General features: G+C 46.2%; 1 protein-coding gene across 6 annotated transcripts in view; it reads left to right on the top strand.

Annotated features, from left to right (window-relative positions):
* The window catches only part of DNAJC16 (DnaJ heat shock protein family (Hsp40) member C16), a 42,660-nt gene extending 18,947 nt beyond the window's left edge, over positions 1-23,713 (top strand). For 3 of the 6 annotated variants that reach the window (XM_045035125.1, XM_045035126.1, XM_045035129.1), the window contains 11 exons: positions 1,698-1,882; positions 3,929-4,033; positions 4,809-4,967; positions 16,384-16,514; positions 18,664-18,847; positions 19,610-19,792; positions 19,942-20,018; positions 21,290-21,370; positions 21,723-21,821; positions 22,407-22,577; positions 23,058-23,713. In XM_045035125.1, coding sequence (XP_044891060.1) covers positions 1,698-1,882; positions 3,929-4,033; positions 4,809-4,967; positions 16,384-16,514; positions 18,664-18,847; positions 19,610-19,792; positions 19,942-20,018; positions 21,290-21,370; positions 21,723-21,821; positions 22,407-22,577; positions 23,058-23,457 — 1,775 coding nt within the window. In that variant the 3' untranslated portion in view covers positions 23,458-23,713. The other 3 variants (XM_045035128.1, XM_045035127.1, XM_045035130.1) reach the window with 3 other exon arrangements.
* Positions 23,714-23,934: the final 221 nt, after the last annotated feature.

Raw genomic sequence — 23,934 nt, forward strand, 5'->3', positions numbered from 1 at the left:
CAAAAATAAAACCGAAAAGATTGGTGTCCCAGTTTCAGTGAGCTCCTGCTGTGTGCCATGCTCTGATCTGCTGCTTGGATGCACCAGTGACCGAACCAAGATCCCCGCCTTACATCCTAGCAGGGGCAGATGTACAACAAACAATCGACAGAGAAAGGAAAGTGTGTGATACTTGGAAGGTGGGAAGTGCTACGGGAAAAGGGAAAGTGAGCAGGTTGAGGGGGATCCCAAGAGGGGGGAGTATTGTTTCAAACATGGTAGCCAAGTGGGCCTCGTTGGGAAGGGCCTGCAGCTGTCTAAGGAGTCGGCTGCGCAGAGGTCAGGCAGGTACACGCTCCAGGCAGAAGGGAGAGCCAGTGCCAAGGCCCTAAGGCAGGAACATGCCCGTGTGTTTAAGGAAGAGAAGGATGCTGGGTGCTGGAGCAAGGTAAATGAGGGGGGGAGGAGGGGAAGGAGGCAGAAGGGAACCGGGGACCAAATCACAGAGGGTCTTGTCGGCCTTTGTGAAGACGGGCTTTTATTCTGAGTGAAACGGGAAGTGTTTGCAGGGTTTGGGCAGAGGAGTGCCCTGATCCATGTTTGTGTGTTCGAAGGGATGGTCCGGCCAGTACGTTGAGAGTAGACCGCAGGGAGACCGGGAGAAACAAGGCCATTAGGAGGGTATTGCAGCCACGGGGGAGGAGAGCTGATGTCTCAGAGAGGAGAGCCTAAAGAAGACGGAGAAAAACAAGTCAGATCCCTGGTATATTTTGAAAACGAAACCAACAGGACTTGCCGACAGATTGGACGTGGGGTGTGAGAGGCAAGAGGTGGAAAATGACTCCCATCTTCCGTCCAAGTAACAGGAAGGGAGGGGCCCCGTCCGTGACCAGGGGAGGCCTGCGTGGGACAGGCCTGGGGGAGGAGATCAGGAGGTGGGTTTGGGAAGTGTTAAGCTTGAGAAGTCTGTTGGGCATCCAAGAGAAGCCGCGTGTCTTTGCTGGCTATTAATACTTCACGTACCTCAGTGTTCGCAGAGCTCTCCAAGTGTATCGGCTGACGGAGGAGCGAGGAAAATTATTCAACTATTAAGTGCAATGAGTGTCAGATGCTTCTATTTTATTTTATATGTAGATGTTTGGGGAAGAAAAGGCACAGAGAGATACCAAAATAGTAGCAGCAGGTAATGGGATTGGGCTTCTGAGTGATTTTACCTAAATTTCTTTTTCCTTTTGAGAATGTGCACTTCCCAATATCTCTACAAAGTAATTTATAGGACAGGGAGATTTGCTCTCAAGAGCGAGAAGACCATGACTTCGATCGATAAATCATAATTATTTTTTCCAACCGTTACTGAGTTGTTGAATCCCTGGATTGTTCACAGGTTTTTTTCTTTGTGCATAGGAACACGGGGAGCAGATGGCTTTCTTGTCTTCTCAAGTATTTTCTCATGTTCTACTCCCAAAATTCGGAATAACAGACTAAAAGAAAGACTTGTCGCTCTTAAATACTGCCAGATTATTCTGCAGAAAAACTGAACCGATTTAGAATGTCAGCAACGAAAACAATGATAGACAACCTATTGGGAAAGATACCGTCCCCTGCTGGGTCAGGATGGGTTTCGACTGCACACCAGAAAAGTACCAGCCTTTCTTCATCCACCACGGCGCGGGTGGGGGGGTATAAAAGGCTTCATGCAAGTCTTCCCTGCTTTCCAGGTGTAGGAATCGGCGTGGTCCACGCTGGGTACGAGAGACGCCTGGCCCATCACCTGGGAGCACACAGCACACCCTCCATCCTGGGAATCATAAATGGGAAGATCTCCTTCTTCCATAATGCAGTCGTCCGTGAGAACCTACGACAGTTTGTAGAAAGTCTTCTTCCAGGGAACTTGGTGGAGAAAGTAAGTACCCGGCGGAGAAGAAATTTACGAGGTACCGGGACCCCTGGCTGTCCTGAACTCTTGTCCGCAGTCCTCTCAGGCCTGAGTGTCGTTTCGAACAGGGCAAGACATATCTTACTTAATCGTTCACCCGAAATCATTTCAATGAAGTCAGTAGGAGACTGAAAATCGAAACAAAGTAGAACAACCGAACGAATCCCTGCCTGTTAGTAACCACTGTGCACATACACACAGAGGTGGGGATCTGAGCCTAAAACGACAGGGGCTCTCTTTTTGTGAGCAAAACTCAGATCACAATGTAGGATGAAGGATTTCTTTCTGACTGGTGAATTTGAAGGTATTTGTCTATGAAAGTATTCAAATTGAATTACATTTGGTTACATGAGACTGACATGCTGCCTACTGCTCTAAGGAGGCACCTTACGTTTGGTTACGTACTTAATCACATCTATGGAATACGCAAGATTCCACAAAATCAAATGGTATTTTTGGAACTTTCAGAACTTAGAGTAATGCAACAATATGAATAATTTCACAAACAAAGGGTTGAGCTAAAAAAGCCAGGCACAAAGAGTTCATACTAGTTTACGATTTTTTATACTTAAGCATTCTTTCCCCCAGTGTCTGAGGTTAGGGATCAGCGGAACTAGAACAGGATTTTTTTGTTTTAATTAATGTGTTAAGTTTATATATTTTTTAAATGTTTTATTTATTTTTGAGAGAGAGAGAGAGAGAATGAGCAGGGGAGGGGCCGTGAGAGAGGGGGACAGAGGATTCAAAGCAGGCTCTGCGCTGACCGTAGTGAGCCCGATGAAGGGCTCAAACTCACAAACTGTGACATCATGACCTGAGCTGAAGTCGGACGCTCAACCGCCTGAGCCCCCGGGCACCCCAAGAACAGGATTCTTGTTTGCTTTAAGTGATTCAGTCCTTTAACTATATATCAGGGAGAGTGAACATACCAACATTTGCATCCTGTTTCCACATGCACTATTCATAGACTACCCCGCCAGCATCGTTATCCACAGAAGAAATATTCATTGGAGTTAGTGTGAAAGGAAATTGTCAAAGAGAATTTTGAACAATCACAGGTTGTTCAAATGGGTCCTCAAACGTTTATGAAATACCTATTCTATGCCAAGCACTGTAAGTGGATACTTTTCAAGGAGCTCCCAGTCTAGTGGGTGATTATTTCCGTCTGATATGCTAAGAGCCTGTCCTTGAGAGCTGGAAATGGCTTCCTGGCCAGAGTTTGCTAAGGGAGGAGGAGAGGTGGTAGGGGATGAGTTCCAGGCCCCAGGAGGTCTGGGACAGGCAACAGCCTGCTCTGGATGAAGCAGTCACTAGTGAGCAGGAGAGGACCAGATGAGAGGCATTAACAGGAATCTCGAGGACTTCCGAGGGCCTGGCTACCCCTTTGAGGAACTTGGGCCTTGGCTGGAGCCATTGAAGGGGGCTGAGCAGAGAGTGAAGTGCCCAGACTGAGGTTTAATATAGATCATTCTGGAAGCAGAATGGAAAGATAAATCTTTTTTTAACTATGAAAAGTTTCTAGGTAGAATTTTAATTTATTCATGTTTCTTCTTCTCGGTAGGATTATTTAAGGCATAAACAGGGAAGCACAAAAGTAGCAAATCGGATGGTAATGAATGAAATCGTGTAACATATAGACTGAGTGGGCCCACTTGTTTTTTTAAAAGCCATTTTGAAGGAGCAATCATTGCATTATCTTCCGCAGGTTAACAGATTACGAAGCACAGTCTAAAATTTCGAAAGTTCAATTTTTTTTATAGCACACTCAGCAATTGTTTCAGAAAAGATACGATTTCAGTCTGTCAGAGTGGGGCACCTGAAAACACGATATCAATAACTCTGTTCTTTTAAAGCATTTTAGTCAAAGAAAGACAAAAGACTCATCGTCTGCATTTATTTTTTACAAAACAATCTTTTACACATACGTGATTTTGTTTCACGATCTCCTGACTGCCTTACAATGCGGCTGTTGAGAACCAAGTGCTGAAACTGACATCCTCTTTTCAACTTAAGGTTACAAATAAAAATTATGTCCGATTCCTCTCTGGCTGGCAGCAAGACAATAAACCTCACGTCCTTCTGTTTGACCAAATGCCCGTCGTACCACTGCTGTACAAGGTATTTTGCGTGCCGGGGGAACGTTTGCTCTTCTGTTGGTGCAGTGAACTTGCAATGTGCTTGCCCTCCCCGCGAGTAAGAGCTGATCCAAAAAGAAGCGTTTGTAAAGACCAGAAATGGGCATTAACCACCATACACAGAGCACCTATGGGTGGCCTTACTGCGCTAGTGTGCCTTCCCCACACGTGCCAGTGTTTAGTCCTCAGGAGAGCCCAGCGATACAGAGACCATCCGTGTTTTATAGACCAAGACATTGAAGCTTAGGTTGTAGAACCGACCCCCGGGGTGACTGTGTGATTCCCTTGAAGCCTGTCTGGACCCGGACCCGCCCCCTGAGTGACAGACACCCTGTGGTCCTGCACTTGCGGCACACCTCTGGCTAGCGCTGGGACCTGAGATGCGAGAGGAGAGTGTCCCCCTTGACCTTGGGCCCAGTCACTGCCATCGTACAGGGTTGAGGTAATGCCTCAAACACTCCACACCTCCGACCCAGTGCAGATCTCAGTAAAATGAGTATTTTCCTCTCTTTGTACACACACACACACACACACACACACACACACACACACACACAGAAATCCCTGTGTTTGGCTTTGTTGGTACAGTTTGCATGCGTGGAACACCATAGAATTCCTCTGAGTGCACCAGGGTCTAGCAGCCCGAGTGGGGCTATACAAGCTAACATTCGTCAGCCGCTGGTATGAACGAGTCACGCGTGGTGCGTGCGGTTCCGTGCCCTCAACTTCATTTCTTCCTCTCTATTGCACCCTAACAGTTGACCGCTTTTGCATACAAGGATTACTTGTCATTTGGATATGTACACGTCGGCTTGAGAGGGGCAGAAGAGATAACAAGGCAATACAACGTCAATGTCTACACCCCCACCATCTTGGTCTTTAAAGAACACATCAACAAGCCTGCAGATGTTATCCAGGTAGGTGAGAGTCATCCTGTTGTGAGATTGCCCTCATGTTTTATCTTGAGCTTTGTGAACAGCAAAATTGAACAAGGCAAGTGAGGAGGAGAAATTCGTTTTGAATTTCTTCCTTCAGAGGCACAAAATTTAACAATGAGTTTGGTTTTCATCTGATTTGGTACTATCTTGCTCAAAAAAAAAAAAAAAAAAACTCTTTCAGCAGGAACTAGAATGATGGTAACTCCAGGGCCCAGGGAGGAAGATACAGGGGGTTAGTGTTTAATGGGTACACTTTTGGTTTGGGAAGTGAAAAGGTTCTACAGATGGACAGTCTGGACACGGCTGCACAGGAGTGTGAATATACTCATGTCACAGAATTATGCCCTTGGAAATGGGTAAAATGGTCACTTTTACATTATGTGTATTTTGCCACAAAAATAAAATAAGAACCAATAATCATCTTTTCCCTCTAAAGTGCTCCTGTCAGAAAATCGATAATGTTCTTCTAAAATAAGTTACAAAAATAAATTCAAAAGTCAAACATAAAACAATAATAAAAAGGAGTTAAAAAACTGGAGCGCCTGGGTGGCTCAGTCGGTTTGAGTGTCCAGCTTCGGCTCAGGTCATGATCTCATGGTTTGTGAGTTCAAGTCCCACGTCAGGCTCTGTGCTGACAGCTCAGAGCCTGGAGCCTGCTTTGGATTCCGTGTCTCTCTCTCTCTCTCTCTCCCTCCCTCTCTGCCCCTCCCCTCCTTGTGCTCAGTCTCTGTCTCTCAAAAATAAATAAACGTAAAAAAAAAATTTTTTTTTAAAACCTTAAACTAACTCGGAGACCATATACATGAATATTTATCTGATCTTAAGATAAAGGAGAGCTAAAAGTCTTATTGGAAAATCTTCACTTGATTATAAGTTTAAAATTTGCACATACTTTATAATTTTTAAGTTAAACGATAAGCTGAGGGAAATATTTACAACCAATCTAAAAAAGATTGATATCTTTAATTTCTCATGAGCTTCTTCTAGTCAAAGAGATCAACACAGAACTTCCCGAAAGTGACCCCTTAATGGGTACAGAGCTTTCTTTTGGGATGATGGAAATGTGTGGGACTGGAGAGAGGTGATTGTGACACAACACTGTGCGTGTACGAAATGCCACTGTATTGTACACTTAAAAATAGCTAATTTTATTTTATGTGAATTTCACCTCAATAAAAACAATTTTTAGTAAAACTTTCCAAGAAGAATGGGCTAAGAATATGAACAAAATTCTGAGAAGAGATTCCAGTGACCGAGAATCACTTTTAAAAATTAAATCTCACTGGGGCACCTGGGTGGCTCAGTCGGTTGAGCATCCAACTTTGACTCAGGTCATGATCTCATGGTCTGTGGGTTCGAGCCCCGCGTCGGGCTCTCTGCTGACAGCTCAGAGCTTGTAGTCTGCTTCAGATTCTGTGTGTGTCTCTCTCTCTCTCTGACCCTCCCCCATTCGTGCTCTGTCTCTCTCTGTCTCAAAAATAAACATTAAAAAAAATTCTTTTTAATTAAATCTCACTAATCAAGAAAACCCAGTTTAACATATTCTTTTCCCATCACATTGTTAAAGATTTTCAAAGCGAAGATACTCAGTAGTGTTGAGGGTATAGAGAAACAGGACTCTGTTGTTTTGCTCGCTGGAGGAAGCTTCAGAATTTTCAGAAAAGCAATTGGGTGATAGTATATACATTGTCTAGATTCATTCAGGAAAAGACTACCCCTGAGTACCCGGCATGGGCCAAACCCTGCCCTGTGTGCTGGGGACAGAGCCCTGGACAAAATCCCCTGAATCCCCTGTCCTAGGGTCTGTTCTGTGTTCTAGCGGGGACAGCAGACAATTGGCATAATGTACTCCATGGTGGCATGTCATACGGGAGAAGTGCTAAGGAGAAAAATGGCAGGAAAGGGGAATGTGGAATATCAGGAGAGCAGGGGCACATTTTTTTTTTTTTTAAGGCAGAGTGGCCAAGAAGGGCCTCATTAAGATGATGCTTGCGGTGCCTGGGTGGCCCCGTCACTTAGGCGACCGACTTCACCTCAGCTCATGATCTCACAGTCTGGGTTCAAGCCCCGCATCGGGCTCTGTGCTGACAGCTCAGAGCCTGGAGCCAGCTTTGGATTCTGTGTCTCCCTCTCTCTCTCTCTGCCCCACCCCTACTTGAGCCGTCTCTCTGTCTCTCTCAAAAATAAACATTTTTAAAAAGTTTAAAAAAAAAAAAAAAAAAAAAGATGATGTTTGAGTAAAGACCTTGGGAAGGTGAGATTACCTGTTAGGAATCTTTCCTCGGGGACTAGGAATTCAGCCAAAACTTACATGCAGAGATGTTGAGTATCATCCGTAACGGTTTTCACTGGGGAGAAAATATAAATATGCAGCGGTAGGCTAATTCTTGGTATATCCCAAACAGGGACTGCTCTGCAGCCATGTAGCCAATTAAAATGGCCGTTCAAGAGCACTGAATGATGGGGATGATTTTCGTGACATAATGTCAAAAAGACCAAGCAGGGTGCATCACTGAGGGGCCTCACCCTGCAGCCGGTGGGGACTCTGTGGTCATCCCAGACCAGAGTTCCATTCTGAGCAAGGCAAGACATATTAGTTAATGGATAACTCAGACAAAATCATTTGAATGAAGTCTGTAGGATACTGAAAACTGAAACAGATAAAAGCACAGAGACTAAAAGATCTCAACACATGTCAACCGTATACACAGTTTCAACACTGATCTCAATTCTGTAACCACATATATGCATGTGTGTATATGTGCGTGCATGCACGTAGGAGAACGCTGGAAATAAATACATCTCTTGATGGTAAAATTGCATGTCATTTGCATATTGGGGTTTTAAAAAATCCCTACAATGAGCATGTATTCTTTTATTTCTTGAATGTTATTTTATTTTTTTTTAATTTTTTTTTTAACATTTATTTATTTTTGAGACAGAGAGAGAGAGAGCATGAACAGGGGAGGGTCAGAGAAAGTGGTAGACACAGAATCTGAAACAGGCTTCAGGCTCTGAGCTGTCAGCACAGAGCCCGACGCGGGGCTCGAACCCACGGACCGCGAGATCATGACCTGAGCTGAAGTCGGACGCTTAACCGACCGAGCCACCCAGGCGCCCCTCTTGAATGTTATTTTAAAAAAATCAAAAGAACCCCTTGACTCGCCTTCTCCTAAAGGAAGCCAGGATGAGAAGTTCTGTAAAATCCTGTATTTCTTTCGTGCAGTAAACGTTTCATCGCCTGCCTGCTGTGTAATGAATACAGAGGCGCCCTGACATCCAGAGTTAGTCTTTGTCCTCACGGCCCAGTTAGAGGAGAAGAGGCCTAAAGGCAGTTCCCATCCACCGGCATAGGTGACATCGCGTGTGACCGAACCAGACGGGGGAAGTGGACAGTGAGGAGAGAAGAGCAGGTTTAGGAAGAAGGTGACGAATTCAGCTGTGGATGTGCAGGGTGAGAGCTGCCCACAGGGAATCTAAGGGGAGATGTCCATCGGACAGTCGGGTGCAGGGGTGTGGGTCTTAGGGAGCTGGGGAGAGGGATTTGTAGGCCACGAGTGAGTGGTCAGAGGCGGAACTCTTCAGTGTGGAGCGATCTCCCAGTGATTACGTGAGGTAAGGAGAGAAGGGGGCCAAGGACAAAATTGTGGACAGCCGTCAGCGATTGAAAAGGGGGTGCCCGATGGCGACTGAGGAGCTGAGAGGGTCCGTACGAAAACATGCTGGCGGCGTAGAGAGAAAAGGTCATCTCAATCCAAGGTCGATCTCTGACGACTTCCCGAATTGCTTTTCAGTAATAGCTTCTACTCGCGAGAATGATTTATTTATCCCTTGTGGACAATTGTAAGTCAAACACACTTAGAAAATTACTGGCACGGTGGATGCTTTACCAGTATGTTCATTAAGGACATAAAATGATACAAAGTGACTCCCGACGTCAAGTCACTTAGTAGGTGACACCAGCAGGACCACTGGTCTCATGGAGCTCTCCCGAGCTTGTTTTCCTTTGCTGGATAGTATGTTTGGCCGCACGGTGACATCTCGGTTCATCCTTCTTTTGACGGGCATTTCGGGGCTTTAGGAGCAGTGTCGCCATGAACACCGTGTGCGTCTCGGTCCATCTGGGTACCTCTAGGACGGCAGTTGGCAGGTCGAGGTTCACAGACCCTGGAGTGGGGGTGGGAAGTCTGTGAGCTCAGAAGGATCTCCATAATCACACAGAGACATAACCTAATTGGTCCTTTGTCTCTGTGTTGACACTTGCCCTGATGGTGCGAAAGCAGTGGTGGGTAAAACCCCCCGGGGCACAACCCAGAACGTAATCGAAAGCCTGGGCCCCAGACCACCAGTAAGCGTGTGTTTTCACTCCTAAGCAATCACCATAGAAACTAACCAAAACCACCCTCATTTATCACTTAATACTCTTGATGAAGCAGGAACAAGTATAATCTTGTTAATAAATCTGTTGACCCTTGAGTACATGTCTCTTGGATATTTTTAATACTCTTTGTGACAACACACTGCTGCCACAGGCAGGGTATAAAGATTGTCTTGAGGGTGAGCATTTGTGTGATTACTTAACTCATGAGTTTTGAACTAGCCCTTTTTAATGGAACTTTTTTTTTTTTTTTTTTTTTTTTTTTTTTTTGGAGAAGGTGCGAGGCAGGGACAGAGAGAGAGGGGGACAGAGGATCCAAAGCAGGCTCTGGGCTGACAGCAGAGAGCCCGATGTGGGGCCTGAAATCAAGAACCATGAGATCATGACCTGAGCCGAAGTTGGACACTTAACTGACTAAGCCACTCAGGTGCCCCAGCGGGATGTTATTTTGACTTGAAAGAATAAGTGACAGACACCTATGGTTATTCAGACTTGGGTTTGGGGCAGACATTTCCTAAAAACTGAATGTAGTGAGCCTAGCACTTGAACGGAAACACCTGATGGCATTTGTTGCCAATGACAAAATTCGGGTTTCCAAGAAAATTAGAATTTTGAAAAATTGATATCCGCCATTATGAACTTCTCAGAATTTTATGATAAAGTTGGTTCATCGATGTGGCGCACTTTTGTTTTATACGTATAATGAAATTTGTCAGCATTTGGAAGATCAGTGAACCAGTATTATCCAAATAACCAGTGCATGATATTGAAAAATCATGCGTGAGTAAAAGATCCATTCTAAGTGCAAGGTGATCAGTGACTATGAATTTAACAAAGTGTTAAAAATTCATTGAATCCAGGGGTGTCTGGCTGGCTCAGTTGGTAGAGCATGTGACTCTTGATCTCAGAGTCGTGAGTTCAAGCCCCACATTGGGCATGGAGATCACTTAAAAAAAAAATTTTTTTTTAAAGTCCATTGAATCCAGATAGCAACTAACCTTTAACAAACTACTTCCTATTGAATTTTTACATAGTAGCAAAGAATATCCACAGTTATCCGGAAAAAAAAAAAAAGCTATTAAACTAAACCTCCCTTTTCCAACTGTGTATCTATATGAGGCTGGATTTTTCAGCCAAAACAACATATCACCACAGGTTGCACACAGAAACAGATATGAGAGGGACACCTGGGTGGCTCAGTCATTGAGCGCCTGACTTAGGCTCAGGTCATGATCTCGTGGTTCATGAGTTTGAACCCCACGTCGGGCTCTGTGCTGACAGCTCAGAGCCTGGAGCCTGCTTCGGATTCTGTGTCTCCCTCTCTCTCTCTCTCAAAAATAAAATAAAAACATTAAAGAAAAGAAAAGAAGCAGATATGCCAACCCACCTGTCTCTTCTCTGAGGCCAGACATTAGAGAGAATTGTCAGAATGTTAAAGCAGTGCTACTCTGCTGACTAAACATTTTTAATTTTGGAAAAAATTGGGTTTTTTTCACTTAAAGATATTTACATTAACATGTATGAGTTTATTATTTTCTAATGAATTGCTAAATATGTTTAAAATTTGTCTAATTTGGGGTGCCTGGGTGGCTCAGTCGGTCAAGCGTCCAACTTCAGCTCAGGTCGTGATCTCACAGTTTGCGAGTTCGAGCCCCACGTCGGGCTGTGTGCTGACAGCCCAGAGCCTACTTCACATTCTGTGTCTCCCTCTCTCTCTGCCCCTTCCCTGCTCATGCTCCGTCTCCCTCTGTCTCAAAAATAAATAAACATTTAAAAAAATAATAAAAAAATAAAAAAAATAAAATTTGTCTAATTTATATCTAATAAATATTAATAGGTAAAAACCACATTAAACAAAAGTTCTTTGGGGTCCTCAGTAATCTTAAGAGTGTAAAGGTGGGGCACCTGGCTGGCTCAGTCAGTAGAGCATGTGACTCTTGATCTCAGGGTTATGGGTTCGAGCCCCATCTTGGATGTAAAGATTACCTAAAAAATAAGATCTTTTTTTTTTCATTTTTTCAAATACTTATTAAGTTCTAGTTAGTTGACATATGGTATAATATTGGTTCAGGAGTAGAATGTAGTGATATGGAATACCCAGTGTTCATCATAAAAAATAAAATCTTTAAAAAAAAAAAAAAAAGCGTAAAGGTGTTCTGAGACCACAAAGTTTTGAGACCCATTGCCTCTAGGGTGTATCTGGTTGCAACATTGCTGGGCCCTGGGCTGTGCACATCTCTAGCGTCTCTAGGTGGTGTGTTTTCCGAAGGGATGTTACCAGTTTCCATCTCCACCGGTCACGGGCGAAAGTTCCAGTGCTGCACCTCCTTGCCAACACCAGTTCAAGTTCATGTTTCCGAGTTGACTGAGTCTGTAGCTGCATCTCCTTGTACTTCTGCTTTGCGTTTCCCTTAATCACAAGGAAGCTGATTATGGGCCTTTTGGATTTCCTTCCCCTTTGGTGGCATGCCCACCAAGTGTTCCACCCATTTTTTTCTATTGAATTGTCTCCCTTTTCCCTGATGATTTGTAGCCAGTCACTTATCCAGCTAGACTCATGGAGTGTGAATTCCTGGCGCGTCTGGCTCTTGCCAGCTTATGTTTGTGAGGTTTGTACGTGTTGTCTGTGGAGCTTGGCGTGAATATACTACAGCGTATCCAATCTGCTGCTGACAGACGTTTAGATCCTTCCACTGTTTAGTTATGTGACCAGTGATGCTCTGGATATATTCTTGTGTTTGGTATCATGTTGATGAACACACGTTCTTACTTTTAACGTAGTCGCTTGTATCAACAATTTCCTTTATGATTGGTTCTACAGGACGTCTTTCCCTACAGCAAGGTAGTAAAGATAATCCTTCCGTGGAGCTTCTAAAAGCTTTATAGTTTGTCTTTTGTACTCCGGTAGAAGCCATCTAGAAAGCGTCATGATATCTCACAGAGCAAATCCTCCCACTTTATTTTTTGGATTTTAGCAGGGTGGGGAAGTGGCTTCAAAAGCACCTTGGCCGTTCTTGGTGTCTTGCACATTTTGTATATGCATTACGTTCTGTCTGTCAAGTTCCATCAAAACAAACAAACAGAAAACTCGTTGGGATCTTATTGATTTGGTATTGATTCTTTAAATCAGTTTGGGGAGAGGGGCGCCTGGGCGGCTCCGTCGGTTGAGCGTCTGACTCTCGATTTTGGCTCAGGCCATGACCTCGCGGTTTGTGAGGTCGAGTCCTGGGTGGGGCTGTGTGCTGACAGCGCAGAGCCTGCTTGGGATTCTCTCCCCCTCTCTCTGCCCCTCCCCTGCTCACACACATGCACTCTCTCTTTCTCTCAAAATAAACAAATAAAACTCTGAAAAAAAAATTATTTTATGTAAGTTTGAGGAGAACATGCCTCTTGACAAAATTGAGCCTTTCTACCCATGAGCATCATAGATCTGTTGCCATTTGTTTAGGTGCTCAGTAATATGTCTCCATAAGCTTTTTTTTTTTTTTTTTTTTAAAAAAAGGATCTTATTTTTTTTTTTTAATTTTTTTTTCAACGTTTATTTATTTTTGGGACAGAGAGAGACAGAGCATGAACGGGGGAGGGGCAGAGAGAGAGGGAGACACAGAATCGGAAACAGGCTCCAGGCTCTGAGCCATCAGCCCAGAGCCTGACGCGGGGCTCGAACTCACGGACCGCGAGATCGTGACCTGGCCAAAGTCGGACGCTTAACCAACTGCGCCACCCAGGCGCCCCTTATTTTTAAGTAATCTCTACACCTAACATGGGGCTCGAACTTACAACACCGAGATCACGAGTTGCACCCTCCACCGACTGAGTCAGCCACGTGGCCCTCTGTAAGCTTTTATAATTTTCTCTGTAAAGATCCTGCTTTTTTTCCAGCTTACTTCTAGGTACCTCATATTTTTTATGCCGTTGGAAAGGGTATCTTTGTTATTACATTTTTTGTTTGCTGGTATTAGGTGATACAGTTAATTTTTTTTAACATTTCTTTATTTATTTATTTTGAAAGATTGCGTGTGAACAGGGGAGGGGCAGAGAGAGAGGGGGAGAGGGAGAATCCCAAGCAGGCTCCACGCTGTCAGCACAGAGCCCGACTCGGGGCTCAATACCCCAATACCATTCATTATTAAACACGGACTCTGTGTCCAGCAGTCTTGCAAAAACTCTCCTACTGATTTAAATAATTTATCTGTACCACCTTTTGGGTTTGCTGAACTGCATAGTCATATCATCTGAGATTAATGGCAGTTTTGCTTCATTTTCTTCCAGCCCTTATTTTATTTTATTTTATTTTATTTTATTTTAATTTTCTAATTTTTTTTTTTATGTTTGTTTATTTCTGAGACATAGAGCATGAGCGGGGGAGGGGCAGAGACAGAGGGAGACACAGAATCCGAAGCAGGCTCCAGGCTCTGAGCTGTCAGCACAGAGCCCGACGCGGGGCTCGAACTCACAAACCGTGAGATCGTGACCTGAGCTGAAGTCGGTCGCTCAACCGACTGAGCCACCCAGGCGCCCCTATTTTATTTCTTTTTCTTACTTTACTGCTGACCTCTGGTGTGACGCAGACTAGAAATGTAGTGATGGGGGGGTTGGGGGGGCATCCTTGTTCCTGATCTCCATTTCCCCAATAAAGTGTGGCATTTGCAGAAGGCATTTTGTAGCTACCCTCTTCAGATTAAGGAGGTTCCCTTCTATTTATTGTTGACCTGAATGGTATTGGTTTTTATCAGATGTTTTTTCCACATCCATTGAGATTATCTTGGTTTTTTGTGTTTAATCTTTAATCATCTAAAATGTGCCAACTAGATTAATTCATTTTCTTTTATTTTTATTTTTTTAACATTTATTTATTTTTGAGCCAGAGAAAGACAGAGCATGAACGGGGGAGGGTCAGAGAGAGGGAGACACAGAATCTGAAACAGGCTGCAGGCTCTGAGCTGCCAGCACAGAGCCCGACGCGGGGCTCGAACTCACAGACCGCGAGATCATGACCTGAGGTGAAGTCGGCCGCTTAACCGACTGAGCCACCCAGGTGCCCCGATTAATTCATTTTCTAATGTTAAGCCTAATTTGAGCTGATCAGATAAGGCCAGCAGGCTCATGACTTATATTATGCTTTGGGTGTACTGCTGGATTCAGTTTGCTAAACTCTTGTTTAGGATTTTTGCATTTGTGTTCAGAAACGAGGTTGACTTCTGACTTTCCTTTCTCTTGAGGCCCATGTGAGGCTTTGCACCAGGAAGTGAGGTGGGTGCGTTCTCCCTTTTTCTATTCTCGGGGAGACTTTATGTAAGATTGGATTGTCCTCTTGCAAGTTTCATGGAAACCATCTGTAACACCATCTGGGCTTTGAGTTTGTGTTTAAGGAAAGATCTTTGACCACCACCGATTCACCTCCTTTAATGGTTATACAACTCTTTAAGTTTTCTGTTTTTTTCAGATACTGCTGTTTTTTTCTAGAAATTTTTCTCTTTCATCTAAGTCCTCAAATACCTTTAACTTTTGCAACACAGGTGGTGATACCTCCTTGTCATCCTTGATAATGGTCATTTGTGCTTTCTGTCTTGTCTTCACGATGGGTTTTACCAGAGGTTTGTCCATTTGATTATTAGCTCTCCCAGAGAGCCAACTTTAGCTTCTTTGCTTCTTTGTTTCTTCTTCTTTTCCTATGTTTGTTGTGCTTCATGGATCTCTATTTTTATCATTTCCTTCTTTCCCCTTTCATATTTTTTGTTGTTTCTTGTTAACTTCTGGATATAGGCCTCTAGGTCATTAATTTCTTTTCTGTTTTATTCATTTTTTAACATTACCCTCCAAGTGCTGCTTTAGCTATACCCCAGCGTGTATAAATAGTGTTTGCATGAGTCATTCAAATTCAGAGAATTTTTTAAATATCTGATAAGCTCTTCTTAGTTCAGTAGGTGATTCAAAGTGTGTTTCTTAAAATATAAGATTTTCTAGTTGACATTTTATATGGATTTCTAGATTGTGGTCAGACAGTCTGCTGTCTAATTTCAGCTCTTCGAAATGCACAAAAATTAGTAAAAACAAAGTGGCCATCATACGGTTTTGTAGTCTGCCTTTTATACTTAGTAACCTTGGTACTTTGGAGTTTATTTTTAATTGTTCAGTTTACTGCCAAGCTTAAATGAAAGTAAATTTGCCTGGAATTCAAAATAACTCTTAAGGGATGCCTGGCTGGTTTATTTCATAGAACATGTAATTCTTGACCTCGGGGTCATGAGTTCGAGCCCCATGTTGGGTGTGGAGCCTACTTAAAAATAAAATCTATAAAAACAAGACAAAACAAAGTGACTTTTTAAATCTGCCAGCATAAAACCTTATACAGGGGCACCTGGATGACTCAATTGGTTGAGCCTCCAACTCTTGATTTCAGCTCGGGTCATGATCTCACGGTTCGCAAGGTCAATCCCCACGTCAGGCTCTGTGCTGACAGCATGGATCCTGCTTGAGATTCTCTCTCTCGCTGCCCCTTCCCCACTTGTGCATGCTCGCTCGCTCTCTCGCTCTCTCTTTCTTTCTCAAAACAAATAAATAAATAAACATTAAAAAAAAAAAAAAGCATACAAAAACTCTGCAGTGGAAAGAGCACTTGATTTTCCTTTGACCTGAAGTAGTTCTGTCATTGCGTCCGGCCCCACACTGTCAAATAGATTCCCACGTGTTTATTTCTTCGGACAGGACCTGTCTTATTTATTATATCACTTTAGCCAGGGTCCTCCACATTTCTCTTCCAGTTCTTTTTTTTTATATATTTTTTTTCTTGAGTACGGTTTCCATACAACGTGACATTAGTTTCAGGTGTACAAGCTAGTGACCCCGCTTCCCTGTGTGCTGTGCTCACAACAAGTGTGGCTGCCATCTGCTGTCACCATACAACGTGAAACTACGACTTCACGGGTCAGCCACATTTTTTTTCAGCTTCTACGTACAGCCCGTTGGCAGTGAGCAGAGGGACTAAAAATCAACTGTTTGTTGGTTTTTCCGCAGGCCCGAGGTATGAAGAAGCAGGTCATTGACGACTTCATCACCCAAAACAAGTATCTACTAGCAGCCAGGCTCACCAGCCAGAAGTTGTTCCATGAGCTGTGCCCCGTGAAACGGTCTCACCGACAGAGGAAGTAAGGACTCAAGGCTTTGTCCCTGTCTGTCACTACAATAGAGAGGCCACGGCACATTCTTCTGCAGGGCGATTAAACATCTAGCTGTGACGGTCAGAACTTTCTCTGTAGGTAACACATCCCGACTGCCCACTCTGTTAGTAGTGGGGTGTGTGAATCCAGGGTGCCAGCCCGGCCCAGGGGGCAGAGAGGATCTCCCTAATTCGCAACCCGTTAGCTGAGGCCAGAAGGACGAACAGACTTGGGCCAGTTGTCAGGGACAGTCTGGGTCCCTTTAAAGAAGCACAGATACGAGAGAGTCCCTGCTCCTACAAGAGCGTCACACACAGGGCGAGCCTTCAGAGGCCCAGGAGCGGGGCTGGGGCAGCAGCTAACCCTAGGGAGCTGTAGGACACTGAGGAAACGGTCAGATAATTAGCAGGGAGTGGAAGGCCGAGGCACATTTGTTCATACAGGGCGTCTAAAAAGTCTGGAAATACAGGGAAAATGTCTTTTTAGACACTTCTCGGATGAATGAATCAGTGGCTTTAAACGTAGGGCTAGTTCACTGGGAGACGTGTCTAGATAGGAAAGGAAAACGTGCTGCTCATTTTGCTGGAAAATATAACTAAAATATGATTTAAAGTGAGAAAATTTCCCGGTTTCCAGATTTGTCTGATTCCTTTATTCCTTTATAAGACTAAGAGAGAAGAAAGACGTTAGCTCGATATAAAGAAGTATATCCCGGACCCTGAGGATTGTTGTGTATGCGGCCCTCGGAAAATCTCCCATATCCACCCTGTTCTCACCTGTTTTGCCCCTGCCGCCCTAGAGCAGGCCACCGGCACCTATCGAGAGACCCTGCTAGCCTTCTAACCAGTCTCTGCTTCCATACCCGTCTTGGGCCTTCCACACGGTTCTCCACACGTCAGCCAGGGATCTTACTGGAACTGCGATTTGGGCCCAGTCTCTCTCCATCAGAGGGTCTTTATCTTGCGGTCCTCTCCGCCTGGAATGCCCTGACCCCTTTTCTTTCAGGCTTCTGCTCACCTCTGGGAGGTGACGTGTCCCTGAGCAATCTGTCTAATGGAGTGTGGCTCCCCCCCCCCCACCCTGGACTCTCTCTCTCTCTCCTCCTCTTCTTTTTCATAACACTAGTTACTGCTTGTCACAATGTATCTATTTATGTGTGGTCCAACTTCCCCACTAGACTCTAAGCTCCACAAGGGCAAGAACGTTGTCCATCTTAGCAGGCATACAGTAAGTGCTTCCTAAATGTTTGGGAGAAAGAGGGGCGCCTGGGTGGCTCAGTCGGTTAGGCATCTGACTTCGGCTCAGGTCGTGATCTCCCAGTTCGTGGGTTTATGCCCTGCACAGGGCTCTGTGCTGACAGCTCAGAGCCTGGAGCCTGCTTTGGATTCTGTGTCTTCCTCTCTCTCTGTCCCTCCCCCACTTGCATTCTCTTTCTCTCTCTCTCTCTCTCTCTCAAAAAATAAATAAACATAAAATTTTAAAAAAATATTTTGAAGAATGAATAAATGATGAGCTACACTTACCCTTGGAAAGATTGTAAAGGAAGCCCTTCAAGAATGAGGCTCAGAGACCCCCAGCCCAAGATAGATTTGAACAACCCTGCCTGTGGCAGAAGAACTACAACAGTTGGCTTCTGGAAGCCATTCTGCATCAAGGACTCAGAGCCGTTGCCCTGAAAGAAATTCCTGGGCAGCTGGGTGGCTTAGGCGGTTGAGCAGCTGACTTGGGCACAGGTCATGATCTCACGGTTGGCGAGTTCGAGCCCCGCGTCGGGCTCTCTGCCGTCAGCGCAGAGCCTGCTTCCGACCCCTGGCCCCCCTTGCTCTCTGCCCCTCCCCTGCTTGCTCTCTCTCTCTCTCTCTCTCTCTCTCTCTCTCAAAAATAAATAAACATTAAAAAAAGAGAGAGAAAGAAAGAAATTCCTAAGTGTGGTAAAGTTTGCTTTGGGGAAGACATCACCAGTCTGGAAAAGAACAGGTCATCGGTGACTTGGAAATCCCTCGTTGGAGACCTTCTCACACCCGGCTTTCGTCTGTCAAGCGAGCGCCTGCTCCTCGTCGCCTTCACCTGCCGTCGCAGATCCTAGCCTTGGCCTCGGAGATCAGTTCATAAAGTCTTCTCTTTTGTTGTTGTGCAGGTACTGTGTGGTTTTACTGACTCCCGAGGCTACCAAGCTGGGGAAACCCTTTGAGGCTTTCCTGTCCTTTGCCCTGGCAAACACGCAGGACACAGTGAGATTCGTGCACATCTACAGTAACCGGCAGCAGGAGTTTGCCACCACCTTATTACCGGACAGTGATACGTTTCCAGGAAGATCCGCGGTGAGTCATGGATATTCTCTTCTGACTCTGAGCTCTTGACAAGCTCATGGCGCCTGATACTGTTTCCTCCTCCTTTGGGAGTTTTGAATACAGATTCCAGGGATCCAGAAATCTCTGAGCCTGTTTTGAAAGCCTACTCCTAAAACAGTCTTGGACCTTGGGGATTTCACCTCCTAGATTTTCAGCCTTAGACCTTCACAGAAAGCATCTTTCCTATGAGTAAAGGTTCAGGAGTGTCAGTTCTTTTCCCCAGTTTTTCTCCCCATGCCGGGTCTAGTCTTAGAGTACCTACTTTGTAAAATCTTCCTTAGACCACCAGTAAAAGGCTTTCAAAATTTCTCCCTCCTTCACTTCTGCCTCTTTTCACTTCATTTTAATTGATCTCTCCTTCCCTTCCCCTCCTTTGTCATCACTCTACAGAAGCATTAAATCCTCTCTTTGTCATCTTTTTGGTAATCATGGAAAATCTCTCTAAACGAGAAAGTTTCTTTATTATATTAAGTCAGAGGTTACAGAAAAAAGTCTACTCAGAAGAAAGAGCTTTAACTTTTAGCAAAAGCTGTGGAAAGTCACCATAGTTTCTTTGCCAGAAAAAAATGTAAATCTCTTGCACATATTTTCTACCGATCCATATCCGTGTTTGAGTTCATTGCTGACTCCGCTGGATCCTTTTTTCCACCCCCCCCCCCCGAAAAAAGACCAAACAGGAACTTCTCATTCTTTTGGAAAGACTTCTGATGGCTTCCTCTCTTTTCCCGCCAGGTGTCTATCTTGGAAAGGCGCACCACGGGAGGAAGGGTAGTGTATAAAACCCTCGAAGCTCCCTGGACAGGGAGTGAGAGCGATAAATTCACCCTCCTGGGCTATCTCGACCAGCTGCGCAGAGACCCCGCTCTCCTGTCCTCGGAGGCGGTGCTCCCCGACCTGACCGATGAACTTGCCCCTGTAAGCACGTGGCCCAGGAGAGGGGGCTCCGGGCAGGGCTCGTGAGGAGCCTGAGCAGAGGCTGGCAGCACGCTGTCGTGGGCAAGGACTTCTCCCCCCTGGGGTTCAGGCGCCCCGTCCTGACCGGCGTGTGTTTTCTCTCCCAACAGATCTTCCTCCTCCGGTGGCTCTACTCCGCTTCCGACTACGTCTCGGACTGCTGGGACAGCATATTCCACAACAACTGGTGGGAACATGGCTACATTGAATTTCTCTTTCTCCAATGCTAGTAGAACCACTGTGTTTCTCTTGAAAACTCTGTCCTTCGATTTCAGTGTAAACTTGATCCAGACAAGTGGCAGGTCGTGTACACGTTTCCGACACGTGTTCGTTCCCTTTTTCTTTCTTGCAGTCACTTCACTTTTTACGTGTTTGCTGATTGACCCTTTCCCACTGGTTGGGTGAGAAAGGATCACCCGGGGCCGGGCTTGCACGCGGCACAGCCTGGGCCTGTCTGTCCATCGAGGCGCCCCTGATGCCCAGCCCGGGGCCTGGCCCACGCGGGGGGCGGCCTACAGACGTACAAACCCGTCCGTGAGTTAACCAGAGAAGGGAGGCGTGTCCCACCCCCACCCCCCGGAGTACCGCGAGCTCCTGAAGGACAGAGCCACGTCGCCCTCACGTCGGTGATTCCTGGCACCCAGCACAGCTCCTGACAAATGGCAGGCCTCGGAGGACTGTCGCTGGGCGCATTAAATTTTAGAGCGCCGGTCCTAGAGGAAATTGCAAAAGGTCACCTTTTTCTTCCTGCTCTACCCCCTTTGGGCCATGTCTGAATTATTCTGGCCAGAAAAAAATCAAAATAAAGGAAGTAGTCCCACAGACTTTTTAGCCACCGATACCACCCTTGACATCAGAATGTTCTCCCACATTCACAACGTAAATCCTCTGACTTCCTTCTGCAGAACTTACTAAGCAGAACCTATTACGTTGCGACAAAATATCAAAATTTTATTTATTTGTTTTAAAGTTTATCTTAGCATGAGCAGGGGAGAGACAGAGAGAGAGAGAGAGGGAGAGAGAATCCCAAGCAGACTGCATGCTGTCAGTGTAGAGCCTGATGTGGGGCTCGAACTCACAAACCATGAGATCATGACCTGAGCCGAAATCAAGGGTCGGACGCTTAACCGACTGAGCCTCCCAGGCTCCCCGTAATATCAAGCTTTTGGAATAAGCAGTCTGAGCTAAAATGGTGAGGGAAAAACTGTCCGCTTTCCCCACCACCACCCTCACCCTCAAAAGAAACCTCTACTTGTATGAAACTAGAAAGTGTTTATTGATACGAAGCCTTTTTGGTTTGGGGTTTTTTTGGTTTTGGTTTTGGTTTTGGTTTTGTTTTGTTTTGTTTTGTTGTTGTTTTGTGGTTTTGTTTGAGCCAGGGAGAAGATACCTTGTATCATGAACTGAGGTCACAGCAGCCCATCCAGAGCTGACCAGGGTTTATTCCCTTTGTTTTAGGCGGGAAATGATGCCCCTTCTGTCCCTGGTCTTCTCTGCCCTCTTCATCCTCTTTGGCACAGTCATCGTTCAGGCTTTCAGGTAAAGGCCTGTGTGGCTTCTCAGTGGGATTTCCCAAGGGTGGGCCCCACACCTCGGGGTCATTTGCACTGTTCCTTCTGTAAAACTCTTTGTTTCTTTTTTTTTTTTTTAATTTGTTTAACGTTTATTTACTTTTGAGAGAGAAAGAATGAGAGAGTGAGCATGAGCGGGGGAGGGGCAGAGAGAGAGGGAGACACAGCATCCAAAGCAGGCTCCAGGCTCTGAGCCATCAGCACAGAGCCCGACGCGGGGCTCGAACTCACCAACCTCGTGATCATGACCTGAGCCGAAGTTGCATGCTTAACCGACTGAGCCACCCAGACGCCCCTAAACTCCTTGTTTCTTACTTTAGTGACTCGAACGATGAGCGAGAGTCAAACCCTCCAGATAAAGAGGAAGTCCACGAGAAGGCCGGGAAGACTGAGCCAAGCTTCACCAAAGAAAACAGCAGGTTTCTCTAACGGGACACCAAACCCACCCCCACCACACCACCCCGGCAGGAGAGCCACAGGCCGAGTTGGTCTGACAGAGCGGTGTTCCAGAGCCAGTCTATACACGCACTCGGGTTCACCTCCTTGTGTGTGAGATGTGAATTTAGGGGCAAGTCAGCCGCCGGCTAGTGTTTACTGAGACCCCGTAGGCCTTTAGACACAGGACCTACTTACCTTCTACTCAGTACCTGCAGGCTCTCGATCTCAAATTTAATAATGGGGGCAGGAGGCCAAGTATGTCAGAGCCACTAGACGAGCCAGACGCAGAGAAGGGTGCATCACCATAACCGTGGTGAGCGCTTTCATCCGGTCCTAAAGTCGCTTCTCCACCAGCTGAACAGTAGCATCTGAAAGGCTCTTCGTAGGCCCAGGACCACCAAGGAGGGACCGTCCCTGTCCTGCCAGGGTGCCAGGCTCGAGAATATTAAATAACCTGTCTAGTCTGGTTGGAACAGAGCATTTTCTTCCTCCTATTTTTTTTTTTCCCAAAGTAATGGCATTCCCCTGTCCTGATAACATCTTAATTCCTCACTGTCTCCCCACAGCAAGATCCCTAAAAAGGGCTTCGTGGAGGTAACGGAACTCACAGACGTGACATACACCAGTAACCTGGTCCGCCTGAGGCCGGGCCACATGAACGTGGTCCTCATCCTGTCAGACCCCACCAAGACCAGCCTACTGCAGAAGTTCGCGTTGGAGGTCTACACATTCACTGGGTAAGCTCGTGGGAGGGAGAGCAAGGGAGGGCACGTTCGGGCTAGGGGGGAGCTGGAGGACAGTTTCACCCTTTTCCCCTTGACCACGGGGGGCTCCTTGCTTGCAGCGAGATGTTGGCTGTGACCTCTTCTCCCCTTGACTCCCTGTCCCGATGCTTCTGAACAGAAGAGCTCACCTCCCCCCACCCGGGCTTCTTCCCTGAGCCTTTCAGGGAGCCCTACCCTGTCGCTCTCGTGTGTTTTTACTGAAGCCGGACACACAGGGGACACCCAGCAGGAGGCAGGGCGATGGGGCAAGCAGAGCGTGGCACGTGTTGAAGCAGCCCTCAGGTCCCAGGGGAATCCCCCATTCTGCCCATCTCCAGGCCCCACCCGACGCAACGCCTCCTCCTGCCACTTGAAATCTGACCGAGGCATTCGCGTCCCCTGCGGTTAAAGGCTTCGGATGTGCCCTAAGTCTTTCTTCTGTCCTTCCGGCAGGAGCAGCTGCCTGCACTTCTCCTTCCTGAGTCTGGACAAACACAGAGAATGGCTGGAGTACTTGCTGGAGTTTGCTCAAGATGCCGCCCCGATCCCAAACCAGTATGACAAGCATTTCATGGAACGGGACTACACGGGTTACGTGCTGGCCCTGAACGGCCACAAGAAATACTTCTGCCTCTTCAAGCCCCAGAAAGCAGTGGAAGAGGAGGAGGCCATGGGGTCTTGCGGTGCCCTTGACTCTTCCCTCCATCTGGGCGAATCGCGGGGGAAACCTTCCTGTGGCCTTGGACCCAGGCCCGTCAAAGGAAAATTGAGCAAGTTGTCCTTATGGATGGAGCGGCTGCTGGAAGGCTCCTTACAGAGGTTTTATATCCCGTCGTGGCCCGAACTAGACTGAGAGGGGCTCAAGAGAGACTTAAACTCTTCAGGCTTTTTAATAGGCCCCTGCGAACAGGCCTTTTCAGGACTCAACCTATCACCGAGGACAGAGAATAGATTCTAGATTATTCTTCTGGAACAATGGCTAGAAGAATCTTTCCTTTGTCCTGTTCTAACCTAGGAGTGAAAAACACCTCAAGCTGAATCCCCCAGATCAAAAGATTTTCCTGTGGGTTTCTTCGCCCTCGTCTGAATGCCACACCATTTAAAGCAGACTGCTCATTCCCTCTTTTTTTGTCGTCCCGTCCCGTCCCGTCCCGTCACATGCTCACACCTCACTCCCCTGTCCTGTCTCTGTGCTGTGGGAGAAGCTGGGGGCTCCAGCCCGCAGCGGTACCCAGATGGAACCTCGCGAGCCCGGAGTGCTGGTCGGGTCACTTCCCGCCCCACCCCCGCTCGGCTTCTGCCCCGGTGCATGCCTCGTCACCCGGACAGC

This window comes from Felis catus, chromosome C1 (assembly GCF_018350175.1).
Source record: "Felis catus isolate Fca126 chromosome C1, F.catus_Fca126_mat1.0, whole genome shotgun sequence".
In the NCBI taxonomy this organism is placed as follows: Eukaryota; Metazoa; Chordata; class Mammalia; order Carnivora; family Felidae; genus Felis; species Felis catus.